Here is a 19,924-nt window from a genome sequence, read left to right as displayed (position 1 = left end):
GGACTGCGACTCTCTACCCTTTCCCACTCATTCCGCGCGCCCTTTACCAATATGGCTGTGGACGCGAGGCACTCTGGGATTCGTAGTCCGGCTCTCGCGTGTCTCCTCTTACCTCAGAGGGGCACGCTCGGGGCGTTTTCTATGGCTCCTGGGAGTTGTAGTTCTTTGACCTATCTCGGCCCCCTCCTGTTTCCGGTGCCGTCACGGGATAGAGCAGTCGGTGACAGTCCCGAGGGCCCCCGCCCCGCGCCCATGGCCGATCCGGATCGTGAGTCGGGTGCCCTGGTGGGAGGGTCGGGCCGCGCCGGGGCCTGGCTGAGGGCTGCAGGCCCCGGGGCCCGAGGGCGGGAGTGGTGGGGCAGGAGATGGGGACTGCATGGAGGGGAATGAGGTTCAGGGAGCCGTTGTGATACATATTGCTAGATTGGTGGGTTTCTGGGTCGCGAGGTTTTAAGGGTCCGTTTGCCATGTCCCCTAAGTTACTAATGATAGCGTGTGTCTCGCACCTTAGTTGCTAAGGACCCTTGTTACTAGGGACTTAAGAATACCGCTGTCCGGGTTGCTAAGGGTACCTGGTTGTTAGTGGGAACTGTAGGGTGCTAGGGGACCCCTAGTGTCCCCTCCTATCTCTTCCTTTTCTAAACCTACCATCTCGCCCTTCCGTTCCACCCCCACCACCTCTTCTTGCAAACCTGCCTCCAGGCCCAGTATCCCTTATCTTCTCTTTCTTTCTACATTTTTTCTGCTTGTAAACCTAACCCTCCCAGCACACACTCACAAAGTACTGTGTCCTTCCTAACTCCTCCTAAGTTTTCCTTCATGCCCTTATATGCTTTACTTTCTTTTCGCTTTCCTAAGCCTCCTTGTCCCAGCCTCTTTGTCCTTCACCAACCACCTCTCCCAGCACTCTCCACTCTAATAAGATCTGCTGTTCTTCCTTTCCCTCCCTCCGTCTACTCCCTTTTTATACCCCCACCCCGTATAACTAGGTTGGAGGGTCTTGTTGCCCCTCTCTGCACCCCAACTTGGAAGCCCTTTATTCCCCGTTAACCACTCCCTTCACCGTAACCACGTCTGCTCCCCCTCCTCCCCCAGCCTCTGACCCTGAGGAGACCCAGGCAGGGAAGGTGCAGGAGGCTCAGGTGAGATGGGGACAAGGGTGGAGGGAAGGAGAGAGATGGACTTCCCACACCCCACACCGGGGGGAGGTGGCAGAGGGGAGTCAGATACCCCAGGGCCCTCAGCTCACTGCCCCAGCCCCTCACCCCACCTCCCCTTGTGGTTCAGCTCCTGGGGGAATGGTGGATTCTGGGGCCTGTCAGAGAAGGGTGTGCGGCCTCAAGCCTAGGCCTGCCCTTGCAAACTTTCCTTTCTCCCTGCACACCCCTCCCACCCACCTTCCCTCCTGAACCTCATTCCCAGTGGGCATGGAAGAGATTTGGTTCCTGAATTCACAGATCTCACAGACGTGTGACTCGACAGTGCTCTACTGGTGATCATGAAAATAGGGCAGGGCACTTGGGGAGCACGGAGTAAACTGTGTGAGATCACACAGTTCCCAGCCAGTCCCTTCCCGGGAAGAATCCACAGGCTGATCTCAGAGTCGGACTGAGATACAGCACATGGTAGTCAGTGTAGAGTAACTTAGGATTTTCTTAGGCAAGGTGAGAAGTGGTGTCCCAGGCAGAGGGTATACTGGGGGGCATGAAAGAGTGTCATGTGTTCAGGATTCAGGTGGCTGATTACCTTGATGGTTAGCATTTACCGAGTATTTAAGCCAACTGGGTGCTCTGCTTCGTGTTTGATGGGCATCCTAGCATCCCGGGGGCAGTGGTGGAGGGGAGGGGTGCAGGTCTACTGTGGTCATTTTATAGCCAAGGAATTGGAAACTGAGTTCTTTAACAACTTGTCCTCTGTCCACTGGCTAGAAGAGCAGGGACAGATTTGCAACCCTCGGCGCCTTGACATATTGCCTCCCAGACACTTCACTGGAAACGGGTCACAGAGGCTCCACCATCACCTTCAGCTTCCCCCTGAGACCAAGTTGCTCCCACGTGCTGGGCAGGGCCCTCGCCTCCTTCCACAGAGCTTCACTGTCTGCAGCCTGAAAGCGTGCCAGCCCACCCACAGACACGAGGTCGCGGTTCACATGTAGGGCAGAGCAGAAGCTGTGACGAGAGCGCCCCACAGATGCACGGCCGAGCCACACCAAGGGGACAAGAGCTCCCTGTCAGGCCAGGCTTCTCCCTCTCCTGGCTCCCAAAGCCTGGCCACTGTCAGAGAAAAAGGTTTCATGTGGAAAAAGGACCCTCAGTCCCAAAGAGAGAGATCCGAGGGTGTAAATTGCAGCATTGTGCAATACAGCCAAACTGGAAACAGCCCAAACGACTGTCAGTTGATGGGTTAAATGAACTATGAACCGTACAATGCAACACTCTGTAGCTGGCGGGTCTGTGATATATTGTTTGGTGGAAAATGCGAGGCGCAGCATTGTACTGTGGGGTGACCCATTTCTGGGGAAATAATGAGTTTTCAGTTCAGTTCAGTCTCTCAGTCGTGTCCAACTCTTTGCGACCCCATGGACTGCTGCATGCCAGGCTTCCCTGTCCATCACCAATTCAGATAAAAAAATCTGGAGTAATTACCATTGTACTGTTAATAGTGGCTATCTGGAAGGGGAGGTTGGGGTGGGGGAGGTGGGGCTGTGGGTGAGGGACTCAGGAGGCAAGCACCTTCAAGTTATACATTGTCTAATGGTCAGAGTTTTGTAAAGCTTATAGACACAATCTTAAAGCAAGGAAACCTGACTTTCCTGGTGGCTCAGACAGTAAAGAATCTGCCTGCAATGCAGGAGACCTGGGTTGGGAAGATCCCCTGGAGAAGGGCATGGCAACCCACTCCAATATTCTTGCCTGGAGAATCCTATGGACAGAGGAGCCTGGCGGGCTACAGTCCATGGGGTTGCAAAGAGTCAGACACGACTGAGGGACTTAACACATTTTTACCCAGTGGTGACCGTGAAAAATCCCAGACTTCTTGGAGCGGGCATCATGGTAAACGCCACAGATGTTTATGATCACATGATTAAACTGGGGAAGCCAAAGAGAAAGGCCTTTGATGTGGAGGGCAAAGGGTGGACCCAGACAAGTCAACACACAGAGAGTGGGAGAGTAGATCAGAGATGGAGACTGAGACTGGGAGCTACGGTGGAGGCCGGGGCAGGGCCCCTGGAGGGACAGGCTGGCCCACGTGGAGCCCCGGGGAGGGGACATGCTCCCACAGGAGGGCAGGCGAGGGAGGCAGGAGACATCTGGCAAACACGGGGACAGAAGCCACACTGAGTTAGGGGCCCAGGGGGAGGAGCAGGTTTGGAAGAGATACTGAGGCCAGTTTGGGACACCGTGAGAGTGAGGGGTCTGGGGTCACACTTAGGGGGAGGCATCTGGGGGCTGTGGAAACCCCGGATCTGGAGACAGAAAGGTGGCATCCTCAGAAACTAGGCTGAGACCACTGGCGTGCATGGGGGAGCTGGCCCAGGGAAGGCAGACAGAGACGGGAGGGAGGGCCCGGGATGGAGTCCCAGACCCGCGATTTGGGCGCCTGGCCGAGGAGAGGAGTTGATAAAGCAGACGGAAGGGTTGGAAAGGTGGAGTGGGGGTGCTTTAAGCCAGAGGGCTGACGGCCACAGGGTGAGGACCGAGGCGTTTCTACCAGCGTTATTGACGTAGGTGGGGCAGGCTGCGGCGCAGCTGGGCAGGGCAGGGGACTGGAGGGGATATAAGTTGAGGACGTGGACAATGGGAGGTGATGAGAGCAGTAACGAGCACTTCCTGAGCACTCACCACCACTGCCGCCCCAACCAGGGCTGTTCTGAGAGCCTCACATAGGAACTCACTGCTCAAAGCCCTCCAGGTGGCCTTCCTCAGTCCTCCGAGCTCCACTTGTGAGGAGGAGCTCGGAGCCTCAGAAAAAACGCAGTCACCCACAGGAGGCCGCACTCCTCTCGAGTTGCAGAGTTGGGTTTCCAACACAGGCGGCCTGTCCCAGAGCCCACACGCGCCCCCAGCGCAGTCCCCGCTGCTCCTCACTCCCTTGGGCCCACCTCCCAGCCACAGCCTTTCCCTGGAACCCTGGTGTCATCCCCTCTTCCCCTCCCTAACCCCACTTCTGGGGCCTCGTCACCCCACCTCCACCCCTTCCAGGACTCAGATTCAGACACTGAGGCAGGAGCCACTGGCGGAGAAGCAGAGAGTGAGTATCTGCCTTGGGAGTACGGTTCTGGGGGGTGCTGGAGGGCGGTTTAAGGCAGGGATCCGGGTGTTCACCTCCACCAGGGGTGACATGCAAAGTGTGTAAGAACAGATGCAGCATTTTGGGATCCCTGGCCAGGCCAGGCATCCAACCTTTAGTCGTGGGAAGACAGGAGACCCAAGGGCTGGGCAGGGGCACTCGGGGCCTCTGTGTCCCCTTGAACAAACACCCACCAAACCGCTGTCTCTCTTCTTTTTGGCCAGTGGACTTCCTGCGGAATTTCTTCTCCCAGACTCTGGGCCTGGGCACCCAGAAGGAGCGACTCCTGGACGAACTAACCCTGGAAGGAGTGAGCCGCTACATGCAGAGCGAGCGCTGTGAGTTCCCCGCCCTGGGCCCCTTCCTGCGTGACTCCCCCTACCCCCACTTCTTCTCATGACTTCTCAACCCCAAACCATTCACAGCTTACGTCTGCAAGTCACAAGAAACCCAACTCAAACCGTCTGGTGCCAGAAAGGGAGTGTGTTGATCCTGTAACTGTTGATCCTGAAGTGTGTGGCTGGATTCAGCAACTTCTATGCTGAGCCCTTTCTTGGCTCTTCTGTGTATTGGGAGCTCCTGGCAGCTGTAAAAACAAGTTCCACCAGCCTAGCAGCTCCCACTAAAAAACAGCATCTTTCTCCCAGTGGTTCAAGCACAAGAGCAGAGATTGGCTCCTATTGGCCCAGCTTGGGTCACAGTCCTACCCCCCGAACCAATCACCATGTCTCTATTGGTCAGGCTTGTTTATTAGAGTGAAGATGCTAATAATAGTATATTATAGTAATTACCTTATAAGATTATGGAATAGACTCTTCCCCCAGGTATCCCCATGGCTTCCTTCCTTCTCTTTGGGACCACATGGACTGTAGCCTGCCAGGCTCCTCTGGCCATGGGATTCTCCGGGCAAGAATACTGGAGAGGGTTGCCATGCCCTTCTCCAGGGGATCTTCCTGAGCCAGGGATCAAACCCTCATCTCCTGCGTTGCAGGCAGACTCTTTACCATCTGAGCCACCAAGGAAGCCCCAGGATTATGAAGAGGGATTACATAAATTCATAGATAAATGCCTGAAACAGAGCAAGCGTTGCCTAAGTGTTCCCAGTGACGATTCTTATAGGAGGCTTGTTCCTTGTGTGGTGTAGAGATCTTTTTACCTGGTCACTGGGTAATTTATATTTCTTGCCTCGAGTTGAGGTCACCAGAGTCTGAGAAACCCAGCCCTAAACAGCCCTTGACTAGAACAATCGACCCTTTGAGGGTCCTGAGCAGCCTTCTGTTGAGGACGTCTCCTGCAGTTTCCCTGTCCTCTAGCTGCTGCCATCTCTCCTCAGGCAGCCAGGCCAGACGCCCTGAGCCCCCCTCTCCTGGAGCGGCGGCCTTCAGCCATCTCCTGCCTTTGTTGTTGTCATTTAGTCAAATCATGTCCGACTATTTTGCAATGCCACGGATTGTAGCCCGCCAGGCTCCTCTGTCCATAGGATTTCCCAGGCAAGAATATTGGAGTCAGTTGCCCTTTCCTTCTCCAGGGGATCTTCCTGACCCAGGGATCGAGCCCTCATTGGCAGGTGGATTCTTTACCACGGAGCTACTCAGGAAGCCCCATCTTCTGGCTTGGGTGGGCCCCAAAGAGAATACAGGGAATGGCTACAAAGCTTTCGTTCCGTCCGTCCTCCTGCACCTGGGTTTTAGAATAATTGATGGTGCCTGTGAGGGGATAGTAATAACTAATAACAATGAGTTGGGCTCTCAGCTTTTGCCAGGCACTGGGCTATGCACTTGACAGGCGTCCCCTCATATGATCTTCACAGGAGACCTGTGCGGAGTCAGCTGGGCAGAGGAGAAAACTGAGACACAGAGAGGTTGTAACCTGGTGCGGGGTTACACAGCTGGCGAGAGGCAGTCAGGGCTCCTGAATCTAGAGTGCACACTCACTCCCTTCCACTGGGTCTGCCAGGCCTGGTCCGATGGCATCCTGACACTCCAGAGGCCCTCACACTCGTGTGTATCCATCAGCCGACTGACAGATGCCAAGGGTGCTGCACGGCAGGGCTGCCAGCCAGCCACCAGAGAGGCAGTCAGGCTATTTCTGTATAGCCCTGCATGCTTGTGAAATGATTCCACCTCTCCCCTCCCACATCTTCCTATCTTTTCCAAAAGCTGGTGACATTGGGGGAACAAAGTGTTTATAGGGATACGAATCACGGGTCTGAAGAAGTTGAGTACTAGTGTCTCGAAGAATCATTAGTGCTCGGCATTGATCTCAGCTTCACAGGAGAGAATTCCTTCTCTCAACAGCCCCCACAAGGCCAGTGCGGTGATTGTGCCCATTTTACAGAGCAGGAAGCTAAAGCCCAGCGTGGCGATCTGAACTAAGACCCACCCCTGCCCCACCCCCTCCGCAACTCTGCTGGTGCACAGGAAAGCCGGGATTGGAAGCCTTTATCCACTCTGCTGCTCACTGGGTGTGAGCTGAGAATGGCCCAGCTTGGAACCTCACTTGAAAATTAATTGACTTCTGGTGGCTAACATGCATTTGATTATAGAGGGAAGGAATAGGATGGAGGAATGTGTATCATATGCTGGAAATAGATGGCTGTCCAATATTGTGTCCAGAAGATAAAGAGGTGGCCAGAGATTTTTTTTCACAATAACATGCAGCACTTCCAGGGGAACACACCCTCCCAGCCTTTTCCCTAAGAGCTACCTCTCACTAAGATCTCTTGTGTTTGTCTAGATCTAGCTAGGAGGAGAAATTTCTCTCCAAATGGCCTTGTCATGAATCTTACTACACTGGTGTCATCTTAACCAATGGACTCTTTGACCCCATGCTGGCTCTTCCCTCAGTCAGCTGTCTGACCCCTTCCCCTGTCTAAGCCTCAGTTTCCTCATCTGTAAAATGGGAATGTTAACACCACCCACCTTGAGATGGCTGGGAGACCCATTCAGGGATCTGAAGTGCTCGCCGCAGGGCCTGGCACAGAGTAAATGGCTTCAGAGACTGTGATAGGTGAAATTACTTAAAGGTAAGAACGGGAAGGGGAAACATTGCTCTTTTTTTTTTAAACTTTACTTTCTTAATCATTATATTCAGTCTATGATAATATATCTGATTATTAGACAGCAGTGCCACTAATAAGTTTTTTAAGTTGTCAGAAATCAATTGTAAACATCAATCAGCTCAGTACTTAATTTATGGCAAAGACAACTCTCTTAAGATAAATGGTTCATATTTTGGAGCAATGTTTGATGTTCAAAGCAACAATAAACAAATGTAAGTTGAAAAAGAGAAAAGCACACACTGCCTAAACTCTCCTCCTCCAGGTCGCAGGGTCATCTGTTTGGTGGGAGCTGGAATCTCCACTTGTAAGTGCTCCCCTCCCCCAAAAGCCACTTCCTGCGAGGGCCTGGGGAGGAGCTGTGTTGGGGGGTGTGAAAGAAAAGGGGCCAGAGTCCCTTATTGATTACTCCTCCTCCCCCAGCCGCAGGCATCCCTGACTTTCGGTCCCCAAACACGGGCCTCTATGCCAACCTGGAGAAATATCGTCTTCCCTACCCGGAGGCCATCTTTGAAATCAGCTACTTCAAGGTACGTGTCACACAGGGAGGAGGGTCTATAGTGATGGGGGTGGACAGGGCCTCCTGGCTCCTGCTCACATCTCACCAGGGGCATGTGGGTGCCCACCTGCCCTCCGGCTCTCTCTCCCACAGAAACATCCAGAGCCCTTCTTTGCTCTCGCCAAGGAACTCTATCCTGGGCAGTTCAAGGTGAGCTCTTTTTTGTGGAAGTGGGGACAGGAAAAATTGGGGGCCAGCAGGCATGGGAAGGACCCCTTCAGGGCCCTTTAGACAGATATCCTACAACCATTAAATACATGGGCCCTGGTGGCCTAATCTTTAGGATTCTGGGTTTTCACTGCCATGGCCCAGGTTCAATCCCTGGTCAGGAAACTGAGATCCTGCAAGCCTTGAAGCAAAGTAAAAAACAAAACAAAACAGTGTGGGCTTTGGGCCCAGACCACCTGAGTCCAAGTCCTGTTCTCTCATTTCCTGCTCTTGTGTCCTTGGACCTCAGTTTTCCCATCTGTAAAAATGGAGCAGATGATAGTCCATGAAAAGAAATACTGTGAGGCTTAAATGAGCTAATGATACATGTAAGAGCCCAGACTGGAGCCAGGCTGCTTCTGTGCTAACCCCAACTCCACAGTTTGTGTGACTCTGGCCAGACAGTCACCCTCCCTGATCCTCAGTTCCCTACCTGTGAAATGGGGATAATGAAGGTCTGTGCCTCATGGTATGAAGATTCCATGAGGAGAAACAGGTCTGGAACAGTTCCTGGCACAGGGCGGTGCGCATTCAGCATTGCCATGCTTGCTTCCCTCCAGCCCACCATCTGCCACTACTTCATCCGCCTGCTGAAGGAAAAAGGACTGCTCCTGCGCTGCTACACACAGGTAGGCAGGACCTTGGGCATCCTGGGAGGAAGAGGCCGGGCGGGAGGGGTCAGGAGCTCAGGCCGCAGCCTCTCTGTTGTGTGACTTGCAGTGAGTCACATCCCCTCTCTCAGCCTTAAGTTTCCCTTTCTATGAAACAGAGGCCAGGGACTTCCCTGGCAATCCAGTGGTTACGACCCCATGCTGCTTCCAATGCAGGGGACACAGGTTTGATCCCTGTTCAGGGAACAAGGATTCCACACGCCCCACAGGATGGGTGAAAAAAAAAAGCAGAGGCCAGAACCACTTCACCTTCTCAGGCCTGTGGTAACATGGCAGTGACCTCCCTCAGGGCCACCCCATGAGTACTGAGAAAGGACCCCTTCTCTGAGCAGACACCTTTGGCACCATATTTTTTTGGGTTTTCCATCAGGTGATCTGAAGTGACTTGGTTTAGCATCATCACTGAAGCGTTAAAGTGTTAGTCGCTCAGTCGTGTCTGACTCTTTGTGACCCCATGGACTGTAGCCCACCAGGCTTCTCTGTCCATGGGATTTCTCAGGCAGGAATACTGGAGTGGATTGCCATTTCCTTCTCCAGGGGATCTTCCCCATCCAGGGATTGAACCCAGGTCTCCCACGTTGCAGGCAGATTCTTTACCATCTGAGGCATCAGGGAAGCCCAACACGTTCGCTGCACCCTGAAATTTTCCAGTTGGTGGCTATAGAGTCTTAAGAAAGGGCACCTTCTTCTAATTTGCACAAAGGCCTTGTGTGGGCCATGGGCCACGGCTTATGTATGTCAGGCACTTAGCTGAGGGCCTCACCCAGAAGTCCTCAGGTAAGGACAGCTCACATTCTTGGCTTCCTAGTTGGTGAGACTTTTGGGGTCTCGCGCGCCCAATAGTGAAAAGTGTCCCTCTACTTTTGTTTTATAAATACGTGTTGAATTACATGATCTACTAGAGCAGTGATACCATGCCTGCTCTAATTCATATCTCAGAACCCAAATTTATAAAATAGAGAGAGAACCCATGGATAGAAGTAGGTGTTCTATTATTTTCTTCCTGGCCTGGCAGTCTGGAGCCTGCAGCCTCAGAATCTGCCACCAGGGGGAGGATGAAGTCTTTTTGTTCAGGTCCAGAATTCTCAGAAGGGGGCAAGTACTCCCACCTAGGGCTGGTGGGGGTTGAGGGGGAGCCCCAGCTAAGGATAAACTTGACCTTTCTTCTCAGAGAGTCAGTTTTATCCATGGAATACACTCAGACATGATACAAACAGCTCACCTGAAGCCAAGCACCTTCTGTGTGATTTCATGAAATCTTCACCACGGCCCTGCTGTCAATCCTGTTCGTCAGCTTCTGTCCCGGTGTTTACGAGTGCCAACCAGTGCCAGGCCCTGAAGGCAGTAGACAGAAGGAGCAGACATCCCTGTTCTCCTGGAGCTGACACTCTAAGGTGGGGAGGGACAGTAGACAAGAAGGATGAGTCGAGTAACTCGTCTGTTTAATGCTGAGATGTCTGTGGAGCACTGGGCTGAGCAGAGAAGGGGAATAAGAAGTTCTGTGTGTGAGTGGGGAGAAGGGTGTTGTTGTGAACAATAAGTCAGGAAAGGCCTCATGGAGAAAAGGGACATTTAAACAAAGACTTGAGGGAGGGAGTCATGGGATCATCTCAGGGAGAGAGGCAAAGGGAACAGCCAGTGCAAAGGCCCTGAGGTGAGGCTGCACTTGGCGTGTTCAAATAGCTGGATCTGAGTGAGCGAGGAGGACAGTAGTAGGAAAGGACAGGAGATGAGGTCAGGAGGTGACAGGTGGACCATGTGGGCATTTGGGGGCCACTGGGAGGGCTTTATCTTTTCCCTGGTGGGAGATGGAACCACAGGAGGGCTCTGGGCAGGGCCGAGACGTGACCTGCCCCAGGTGTTCACAGGGTCCCTCTGGCTGCATGTGGAGGGCAGACTGTGGGAGGGAGCAATGGGGGTAGGGGGTGGATACAGAGGCCAGGAAGGGGGCTGCAGTGATGGTCCAAGCAGGAGAGGATGGAGGCTGGGCCGGGGAGGGGGCTGTCCAAGGGGAGAAGTGGGTGACTTGTGAACCCGTTTTGAAGGTGGAGCCAACAGGACTTGCTGTTGGTTTGAATGAACGGTTCTTGAGAGGAGGAGAGTCAGGGATGGCCGGACATCTCTCAGCCTAAGCACCTGCTGTCTTTTACTGAGATGGTGGGATGTGCAGGCGTTGGGGGCAGAGGAGGAGTTTGGTTGAAGGCATGTCGAGGTTGAGATGCCCATTAGACAGCCACATGGTGCTGTAGGCAGATAGACAGCCAGACACTAAGGCATCTGGACTCAAGCTGGAGACCAAGGGAGACCAAGAGATCACAGGGGTCCCAGCACGAGAAACACAGGCCCAGGACCACGTGGTTCATCCCGGATGCTCAGAGGGCTGACTCCCCACCTCCATATGAGGCGCCCCCCTCCCCTGCCCCAAACCACAAAAGCACACCAGATGCAGGGTATTTTTACATGAAAGCCAACATGAATATGTTCTGGGGTCAGTGTGAAATGTGGTGGCATTTCCCCTTATAATACTTCACGCACAGATTTAAGTCTACATATATATTCACACTGGTGCATTACATTACACACAGGTGGAAACATTTTTTCCACTCTCATGTTTCATGTAGCCATTCTTTTTTTTAACTCCTCCTCACCCTCTTCTTCAACCTCAGCCACTTTTTGAGTCATCGACCTAGTTTTCTGCAACATACTGTCTTCATGTCTTCCTGAATTGTGACGATGTAGCACTTTTGAAGCATGCTATTTTTATCTCAAGACACAAGTATCCATTCAAACAGAACAGTTGTCTCCTTCAGTCAAGTCCCTGTGATCTCCACTCTTTTAAATCTATATCCGTGGCATTCACATTATACATTGGATTTATACTCAGCTTTCTTTCCCTTAAGCCCTTATCTAGAAGACCCTTCCTTATACTCAGCCACATAGCAGCTTCATGCTTTTTATTAATTTAAAAATAAATTTCCCGTTTATAGCAGAGAAGCCTTTTTTTTTTTTTTTTTTTTTTGGCTGTGCTGGGTCTTCGTTGCTGCACAGGCTTTTCTCCAGTTGCAGCAAGCAGGGGCTGCTCTCTAGTTGCAGTGCATAGGCTTCTCGTTGCTGTGACTTCTCCTGTTGGGGAGCACAGACTTTAGGGGCTTTGTGTGGGCTTCAGTAGTTGTTCAGTTGTCCCTAGTTGTCCCTTGGCATGTGAGATCTTCCCCAGGGATCAAACTCACATCTGCATCAGCACACGAATATTTTAACACTGAGCTACTGGAGAAGCACAATTCATGCTTTTGAAAAGCATGTCAGAGACGTGATGTCTTGAAACCGAAAGTGAGCTAAGGTTTGACAATCAAAAGAGATTGCAGATGAAAACTCAGACTTCAGGCTCCTCTTGCAGATCTGGAAGAGCTGGGTGCACCCTGGGTGGCTTTCTGGGATGGGTGGAGCAGGGAGCAGTTGACTAGAGCTGAATGGCCCACCTCCTCACCACACCCTGTTCCCTGCCTGGCACTGAGGCCAGACGCCGGCTGCTCTGTGTCTCCATGCGGTCACTGCTGCTTGTCCTTTATATGGAGCCCCTTGGGCCGTATTCCCCAGCCCCAGCTTCCTCTCTGGAGGCCACTACTGCTGCCTGCTTCTTGGGTTTCCTTTGAAAATAGTCCACACTTAGGCAAGCAAACACACAAATTCATATGTTGATTTTTTCCACAATGTACACAGGGCCTTCTAACATCTTGAAGAGATTTCCTTCATACCAGTACATACGGGTCAGCCACGTCATTTTTTTTTTTTAAAGATAGATTTTTTTTTTCAATATTTATTTGTTTTTTGGCTGTGCTGAGTCTTTGTTGCTACATGCGGGCTTTCTCTAGTTGCCGTGAGCAGGGGCTACTCTTCATTGGTTGCACTCTAGTTGAAGAGTGCATTCTAGTTGCACTCTTCATTGTGGTGCCAAGGCTTCTCGATGTGGTGGCTTCAGTAGTTGTGGTGCGTGGGCTCTAGAGCACAGGCTCAGTAGTTGTGACACATGGGCTTAGTGGCCCCAAGGCATGTGGAATCTTCCCAGCCCAGGGATCGAACTCATGTCCCCTGCATTGTCAGCAGATGCTTAACCACTAGAACACTCAGGAAGTCTGGGCACATTCTTTTTTCTTTTTGGCTGTGCTCACAGCTTGCAAGATCTTAGTTCCCCAACCAGGGATTGAACCCAGGCCATGGCAGTGAAAGGGCCAAGTCCTAAGCACTGGACTACCAGGGAACTCCCCAGCCACATTCGTTTTTGTTTATTTGTGGGTGCCCCATCACAAGTGGCATCAAGGGACTTCCCTGGTGGTCCAGTGGCTGACTCCAAGCTCCCATTGCAGGGAGCCCAGGTTCTATCCCTGGTCAGAGAACAAAATCCTGCGTGCCACAACCAAAGGTCCTGCATGCAGCAACGAAGATCAAAGATCCCTCGTGCCACGACCTGGTGCAACCAAATAAATAATTTCTTTTAAGGGGCATCAAAAGGTACCACAGAGGCACGTAGGTAGTCCTTTGATATGCCGTTTAGTTATTTGCATGAGTAGTACTGAGTAGTGTTAGTTGCTCAGTCATGTCCAACTCTCTGCAATCCCATGCACGGACTGTAGCCCACCAGGCTCCTCTGTCCATGGGATTCTCCAGGCAAGAATAGTGGAGTGGGTTGCCATTCCTTTCTCCAGGGGAATCTTCCCCACCCAGCCATCGAAACCAGGTCTCCACCTTCTTTACCATCCGAGCACCAGGAAAGCCCAGTTATCTGCATACACACTGCTTACTCGCGTATGAGGAAGTCGGCAAACTAAGTCCAGGAACAAAGGCAAAACTAGCATTTCTACTAGGCTGGGGCAAGAGAAAGCTGCAGAAAGTCTGGAAACAGAGACTCTTGTCTGCATGTTTTGGGGGTAAACTGATGGCTGACTGGAAGCAGAGAGGGCAGTTGGAAATGGAATGGTGGTTCGCAGAGTCTCTGGGAAACCTTATTGGGTCAGCTGTGGACTACACGTTCCTGGCCATCTCTGTAACATCTGCTAGGTCCTCCAGAAGCACCTGCCTCATTGGCATTCCTCATGGGCAAACAAAAGCTGCTCCAAAATGGCTGGAGAAACCACAAATGTGAAAGAGACAAATATCCTTGTGTGTTGACTAAGGAAAGTCATTCTGTCTGAAAAGAATACAAGTTAATATACTATCTATGCAGCAGATCACAGTAAGAAACCCGACTGTTAAATAGGAAAACTGTAATTAAAACTCAAAAAAACTTCCTGATTCATTGATTTGTGTTAATGTCTGGCCAAGCCTGCCACAGACAGCTGTGCAGGTTGGGCACTGCACAAGGACGCCGTATCTGAGAGGGCTGTGTTTACAGTAGAGACACTGAAGATTAGTACATTTATTTCACCAAATTTCTGGCCGGTGCCACTGGAGTGTCTGGTTCTAACAAAACAAATTTTCCACAAAAGGGAAGGAAAATGACCTGATTTTGCAGAAAAACACCAGGGCTGGTTGGTGGCAGTGGCTTGGGTTCATAGGCATTTGAGTTTGGGCCCCTGACTTGAAGCGTCCATGACTGACTTTTCAGAGGCACCATCAGGGGGAACCAAAGAGTTTTAGACACACCTCTGTCCCTTGCCTCTCCCCTCCTCTCTTCTCAGCCTATCCCACTTGCCTCTCTCAGCTGCAGTCCCCTGCTCTGTCTTCTGACCCCTGGGAGGGGAAGGTGGTTCACTCCTGACCCTCTCCCCTCCGTGTCTCCCTCCAGAACATAGACACCCTGGAGCGAGTGGCTGGGCTGGAGCCCGAAGACCTGGTGGAGGCCCACGGCACCTTCTACACGTCCCACTGCATCAGCTCAGGCTGCCGGCAGGAGTACTCACTAAGCTGGATGAAAGGTGAGGGGCTGGAGGTTACCCCCGAGGGCAGGCTTCATGTCCCCTGTCTGCTCCTCAGCACCAGGGAAAGGGTCTCCATACACACACACCAGCTCTGTCCTACACAGTTCTGCAGCTCTTCCTTTCTCTCTTTTTTTTAAATATATTTGTTTATTTATTTGGCTGTGCCAGGTTTCAATCGGGGCATACAGGATCTTTAACCTTTATTATAGCATGTGGGGGTCTTTAGTTGGGGCACGTGGGATCTAGTTCCCTGACCAGGAATCAAACCCAGGCCTCCTGCATTGGGAGTGTGGAGTCTCAGTCACTGGACTGCCAGGGAAGTCCCTGCGGCTCTTTTTAGCAGGTAACGGCAGCCCCTAAAGATGTGAGGTGGCAGTGGGGGTTCTCTGCTCCAACCCCATCTCATAGCCAGGGATGCATGCTCCAGACACAGCAACGTGTGTTAGCATACTGGCCTCCACATGGTCATGCAGCCTGTTGCATGAGGTCATGAAACCCTAGCCCTTTGTCCTTTGGGTGCTCTGACCCCTTCTTACATGAGGGCCTCATCCAGGCCAACACAACTACATTCTAAGAAGAGCAGAAGTATCTAGGAGAACTTTCTGTGGTGAGGGGCATGTTCTATATATATCTTCACTGTCCAACATAGCAGCCATCTGCTCCATGAGGCAATTGAGCTCTTATAATGTGGCTAAAATGACCAAGGAACCGAATCTCTAACTTTCTTCAGCTTGTATTAATTAAAATGTAAAAGCCACATGTGGCTCTAACCACCATATTGAACAGCACTGCCCCAGAGACACAGGGTTCAACCAGCCCATTAGCCGGATTCAGGTGAGTGGAGCCCATGACATGTGAAGCTGCCCACAGCGCTGGTATGAAGGCTGGGTGGGGGCTGTCTCTAAGGGAAGAGACTCCAGGGCTTGCTAAAGTCATTGTCCCTGTTCATGTGAGGGCAGAGTGTCCAAAAAGAGAAGAAGAAGAAGAAAAAGAAAAGAAAAAAACAACCCAGTCAATCCACATTTCTAGAATGCCAGTGAGAGTTGATTTCTGGTATCCATTGTGCTAATTAAGAAGCCACTTATTTCATCCATGCAGACCCATTTCTGACCTTCTTTATGCTGATTTCACAAAGCCTCTGGTGTCCATGTGGACAAGGACAGCTGCAGTGCTGAGAGTAGGGCTTTTGGAGTGTAGCCCTTCTGACAAAATGCCAGCTGACTGCCCCTGGGGCAAGGGTTCCTGAATAGCCCAAGTACAAGCAGCTGGGGGTCGTGTACAATTAACATTACCCCATTATGTGTCCCTTGCAGCAGTGACAGAGCATCACCCACGAAATATCATGAGCTGTCAATGCAGAAATATTTTAAAGTAAATGGCAGACCTTAACACATTGCTCTATATAAATACTGAAGGAATGAGTGAATATCTGAATGAACAAGCTAGGATTCTGTGGGTTGCAAGTGACAGAGGCCTTTGCAGCTTTGATCAATAGGCAATGAGGAGGAGGATTGTCATAGCATGTGTGTGTGTTGGGGGGAGGGGGTCTGTCACTGAGCCTAAGAGTGGGAAGCACCTGGACCTAAGGTTTTGTCCCCATCCCAGGATTATCTGCATAATTCTTCCCTCTCTGACCTAGCACCCACCAGGTCTCTCTGACCTGACCCATGATGGAAGTAGGGCTGCCCTCAAGGACCCATGGGAAGGGCTTCCCCGGTGGCTCAGTGGTAAAGAATCCACCTGCCAGTGCAGGAGACATAAGTTTGATCTCTGATCTGGGAAGATCCCACATGCTGTGGAGCAACTAAGCCCATGTGTGCACCACAACTATTGAGCCTGTGCTGTGGAGTCCGGCAGCCTCAACTACTGAAGCCCATGCACCCTAGAACCCATGCTCCAAGAAAAGCCACCTCAATGAGAAGCTCGTGCACCGCAACTAGAGAGTAGCCCCCACTCGCCGAAACTAGAGAAAAGCCCGTGTAGCAATGAAGACCCAGCACGGCCAAAAATCAATAAAGAAAAAAAGACCCATGGGAAGAACTTCACTCCCAAGTCCAGATTCCCCAAGTTGGGGGTTGGCAGAACCCAGTTGCCCCTTTTGGGGACAAGTGTCTGCTTATTTGTTTGTTCTTTCATGTAATAGCTGTGGACTGCTGCTGGGAGGAGGTCCTTCCTGGGCAGGGCAAATGCCCCAGGAGGCTCCCCCATGACTGAGATGTGTTTGTATTGACAATGAAGGGGGTGGCGTGGGCAGGCTGCAGCCCCAACCCAGAGCCTCTTACATCCTCCTCCTCCTCCCCTTCCCCATGCCCAGAGAAGATCTTCTCCGAGGTGACTCCCAAGTGTGAGAAATGTCAGAGCGTGGTGAAGCCTGGTGAGCCTTGGGGCCTGGGACCAACCGAGGTAGATGCGGGCTGGGACCCTGCACACCCGCTAACCCCTTCCCAAGAAGGCCACACTCCCCATCCATCCACCCCACCCTGGTCACCCCCTCTCCCTAACTAGGGGAGGGGGTGCCATAGCCCCCTGGCCTATTCCCCACTGCCCCGTCCACACTCCCGCCCCAGCCCTGGGGTCCGCCTTCTCCTGCCCGTTCTCTCTCCACTCCCTGTCTCTGTCTGCCGCTTTTTCACCATCTCTTTCTGTCCCCGTGTCTGTCTGTCCATCGGTCTCCCCCTCAGATATCGTGTTCTTCGGCGAGAACCTCCCAGCGCGTTTCTTCTCCTGCATGCAGTCAGTAAGTGTCCCGGCCGCCCCGTCTCAGCCCACACGGGGGCAGCCTAGGTCCTGCCCTGTGGCAGGTGGCTTCCCCAAATAGCTGCGGGTGGGCTTGCAGTGGGGGGCGGGGGCCAGCAGCCGACCTCACTGGCCACTCCCGCTTCATAGGACTTCCTGAAGGTGGACCTCCTTATCATCATGGGCACCTCCCTGCAGGTGCAGCCCTTCGCGTCCCTCATCGGCAAGTAGGTTGGGGGCTGGGGCTGTGGGAGGCTGCTGGGAGGCCAGGGGAGCCGCGACAGGCCCTCACCACTCAGCTCACCATCCCCCAGGGCGCCCCTGTCGACCCCGCGCCTGCTCATCAACAAGGAGAAGACTGGCCAGGTGAGTCCTCTTCGTCCTACCCCACCACCCCCACACACGAGCCCCACGTCACCTCCCCCAGGCCCCCCGGGAACCAGGGGACAGGTCTCTGGGGAAGCCCAATACTCTGGGCCCCTCAGCTCAGACCTGGGGATCTTGGAATCCTCAGGGGTCAGATTCCAGGGTACCTCGACTCCAGGGTTCCACAGGCCTCTGGGTCAGTCACCCTTTTTTATCTTCTTTTTTGTCTATAGTAGGCCTTCGTTGCTGTACTCGGGCTCTCGCTAGTTGTGGCTAGCAAGGGTACTGTAACTGCTGTGCATGGCGGGCTTCTCTTTGCAGGGGCTTCTCCTGTTCAGCGCACGGCCTCTAGGGTACGGGCTCAGTAGTTGGGGTACACGGGCTTAGTCGTCCCACAGCATGTGGGATCTTCCCAGACCAGGAATGGAACCCATGTCCCCTACATTGGCAGGCGGATTCTTAACCACTGGACCGCCAGGGAAGTCCCATTCACCCTTTTGAGGGGATGATAGAACCCCAGCTCAAAGCAACTTAAGCCAAAACAGGAACCTTGAGCTTCCTGTGACTGAGGAGTCTGGGCTCGCTGGTCCCCGGGCCGGCAGCAGTGCCATCTGGAGTCGCTGTGCCGTCTCTCAGCTCTCTTTTCAAACTGAGGTGACCTCTGTCCCAGGAGGGCTCCCTCCTGGGGACAGCTGTTTCCTCCAGCAGGCAAAAAACATACTGTGTGGCAGACACTGCTCAGCATTTTCTCTGTATTAGCCCACTGACAGTGTCATCTTAGGAGTGGGTGTGGTGATTACCCCCACTCTGCAGAGAAGGCAACTGAGGTTCAGAGAGGCCAGGCCACTTGAGTGAAGTCACAGAGCTGGGATTCAAACCCAGGCCCCCCGGCTCCGGAGTCTGTGCTCTGAGCTCCCCCTCCCCCACAGACTGACCCTTTCCTCGGGATGATGATGGCCCTTGGAGGAGGCATGGACTTTGACTCCAAGAAGGCCTACAGGTGAGGCCCGGGCCTGCAGCGGGTGAGGTGGAGCCTGGGAGGGACAGGGCCCAGGTGGGCGGGAAGGCACGGAGGCAAAGGACAGGCAGAACCACTGGTGCTGGGACAAGCCTGGGAGCTTAGACTCTTCCCTCGCCCTCAGGGACGTGGCCTGGCTGGGCGACTGTGACCAGGGCTGCCTGGCCCTTGCCGACCTCCTTGGATGGAAGGTGAGGAGCTATCACCCCAGCTCACCCCGAGCCCAGTCCCTGGATCCCCCTCCCACAGGTCCTCCGACCCAATGACACATGATGACCTCTGACCTCTATGAACTTTGCCCCCTGCAGAAGGAGCTGGAGGACCTTGTTCGGAAGGAGCATGCCAGCATAGATGCCCAGTCGGGGTTGGGGGCCTCCAACCCCACTACTTCAGCTTCCCCCAGGAATTCTCCACCACCTCCCACCAAGGAGGAGCCCAGGACCACTGAGGGAGAGAAACCCCAGTGACCACTGCGTCTCCCAGGACACCCAGCCTTGGGACAGCTGAGCCCCAACCAGCCCTGGCCCTCCTCTAACTTACAGCTCTTTTCTGGGGAGCTCAGAACATTTCTTCAATGTATTAACGATTCCCTCCCAAAACTGGTGTCCCAGCACCCCTGACCTCACCAAATCTCTAACATTCTTGGGGGCAGAGGCTTGGACAGCCTGTCTCTAACAGCCCACAGCCTCTAACCACCCCTATGGCCAAGGATCAGCCCCCCTAATCTCTAACTGCTCAGGGGGCCACAGGTACCTCCAAACTGCTAACTGTCCCAGGACAAGAGCCCCAGGGCCCACACGCTCTCTACTGCTCCCAAGCGTCTGTGGCCAAGTAGATAAAACCTAACCTACCCTGGGTGGGGGGTTGTGCCCTCCATGCACCCAGTGGGGAGATCCGAGCCTCAAGGCCTCACAGGCCTCTGCCTCCAACTCTGAAAGTGGGTGCTAGGCCCCTCTCTTGGGTTCCGCTTCCCAGGCAGGGGTGGGCAGATGGTGTTGCTTATTAGAGACGAATTAAAAACAAAAAACAACTAACGATTAGCTGTCTGGCCTCGCTGTTCTTTTCTGGGGCCCAGAGGGAAGCTGTCGGAGGAAGGGGGTTAGA

General features: G+C 53.0%; 1 protein-coding gene across 2 annotated transcripts; it reads left to right on the top strand.

Annotated features, from left to right (window-relative positions):
* Nucleotides 1-149: 149 nt before the first annotated feature.
* On the top strand, nucleotides 150-19,854 carry SIRT2 (sirtuin 2). Of its 2 annotated transcripts, XM_006068692.3 has the most exons (16): nucleotides 150-268; nucleotides 1,096-1,142; nucleotides 4,203-4,251; nucleotides 4,515-4,628; nucleotides 7,614-7,655; nucleotides 7,772-7,878; nucleotides 8,001-8,057; nucleotides 8,675-8,743; nucleotides 14,568-14,697; nucleotides 17,015-17,074; nucleotides 17,382-17,437; nucleotides 17,587-17,663; nucleotides 17,751-17,802; nucleotides 18,732-18,802; nucleotides 18,945-19,011; nucleotides 19,129-19,854. In XM_006068692.3, the coding sequence occupies exons 1-16, from the start codon at nucleotides 253-255 to the stop codon at nucleotides 19,285-19,287; spliced, it is 1,173 nt and encodes a 390-aa protein (XP_006068754.2). In that variant the 5' UTR covers nucleotides 150-252; the 3' UTR covers nucleotides 19,288-19,854. The 2 variants fall into 2 exon arrangements, with proteins under 2 accessions (XP_006068754.2, XP_025124869.1); XM_025269084.2 differs by lacking the exon at nucleotides 1,096-1,142 and having other exon boundaries at nucleotides 160-268.
* Nucleotides 19,855-19,924: the final 70 nt, after the last annotated feature.

This window comes from Bubalus bubalis, chromosome 18 (genome assembly GCF_019923935.1).
Source record: "Bubalus bubalis isolate 160015118507 breed Murrah chromosome 18, NDDB_SH_1, whole genome shotgun sequence".
Classification (NCBI taxonomy): Eukaryota; Metazoa; Chordata; class Mammalia; order Artiodactyla; family Bovidae; genus Bubalus; species Bubalus bubalis.
Note: the sequence above shows the minus strand (reverse complement) of the source record. Positions and strands in the feature narration are given on the sequence as shown.

Bases quoted from the DNA above. Each gene is read 5' to 3' on its own strand.
- SIRT2 (XM_006068692.3), top strand. The intron at 1,143-4,202 runs GTGAGATGGGGA...CACCCCTTCCAG, and splicing joins GGAAGGTGCAGGAGGCTCAG to GACTCAGATTCAGACACTGA. The intron at 17,438-17,586 runs GTAAGTGTCCCG...CCCGCTTCATAG, and splicing joins TCTTCTCCTGCATGCAGTCA to GACTTCCTGAAGGTGGACCT.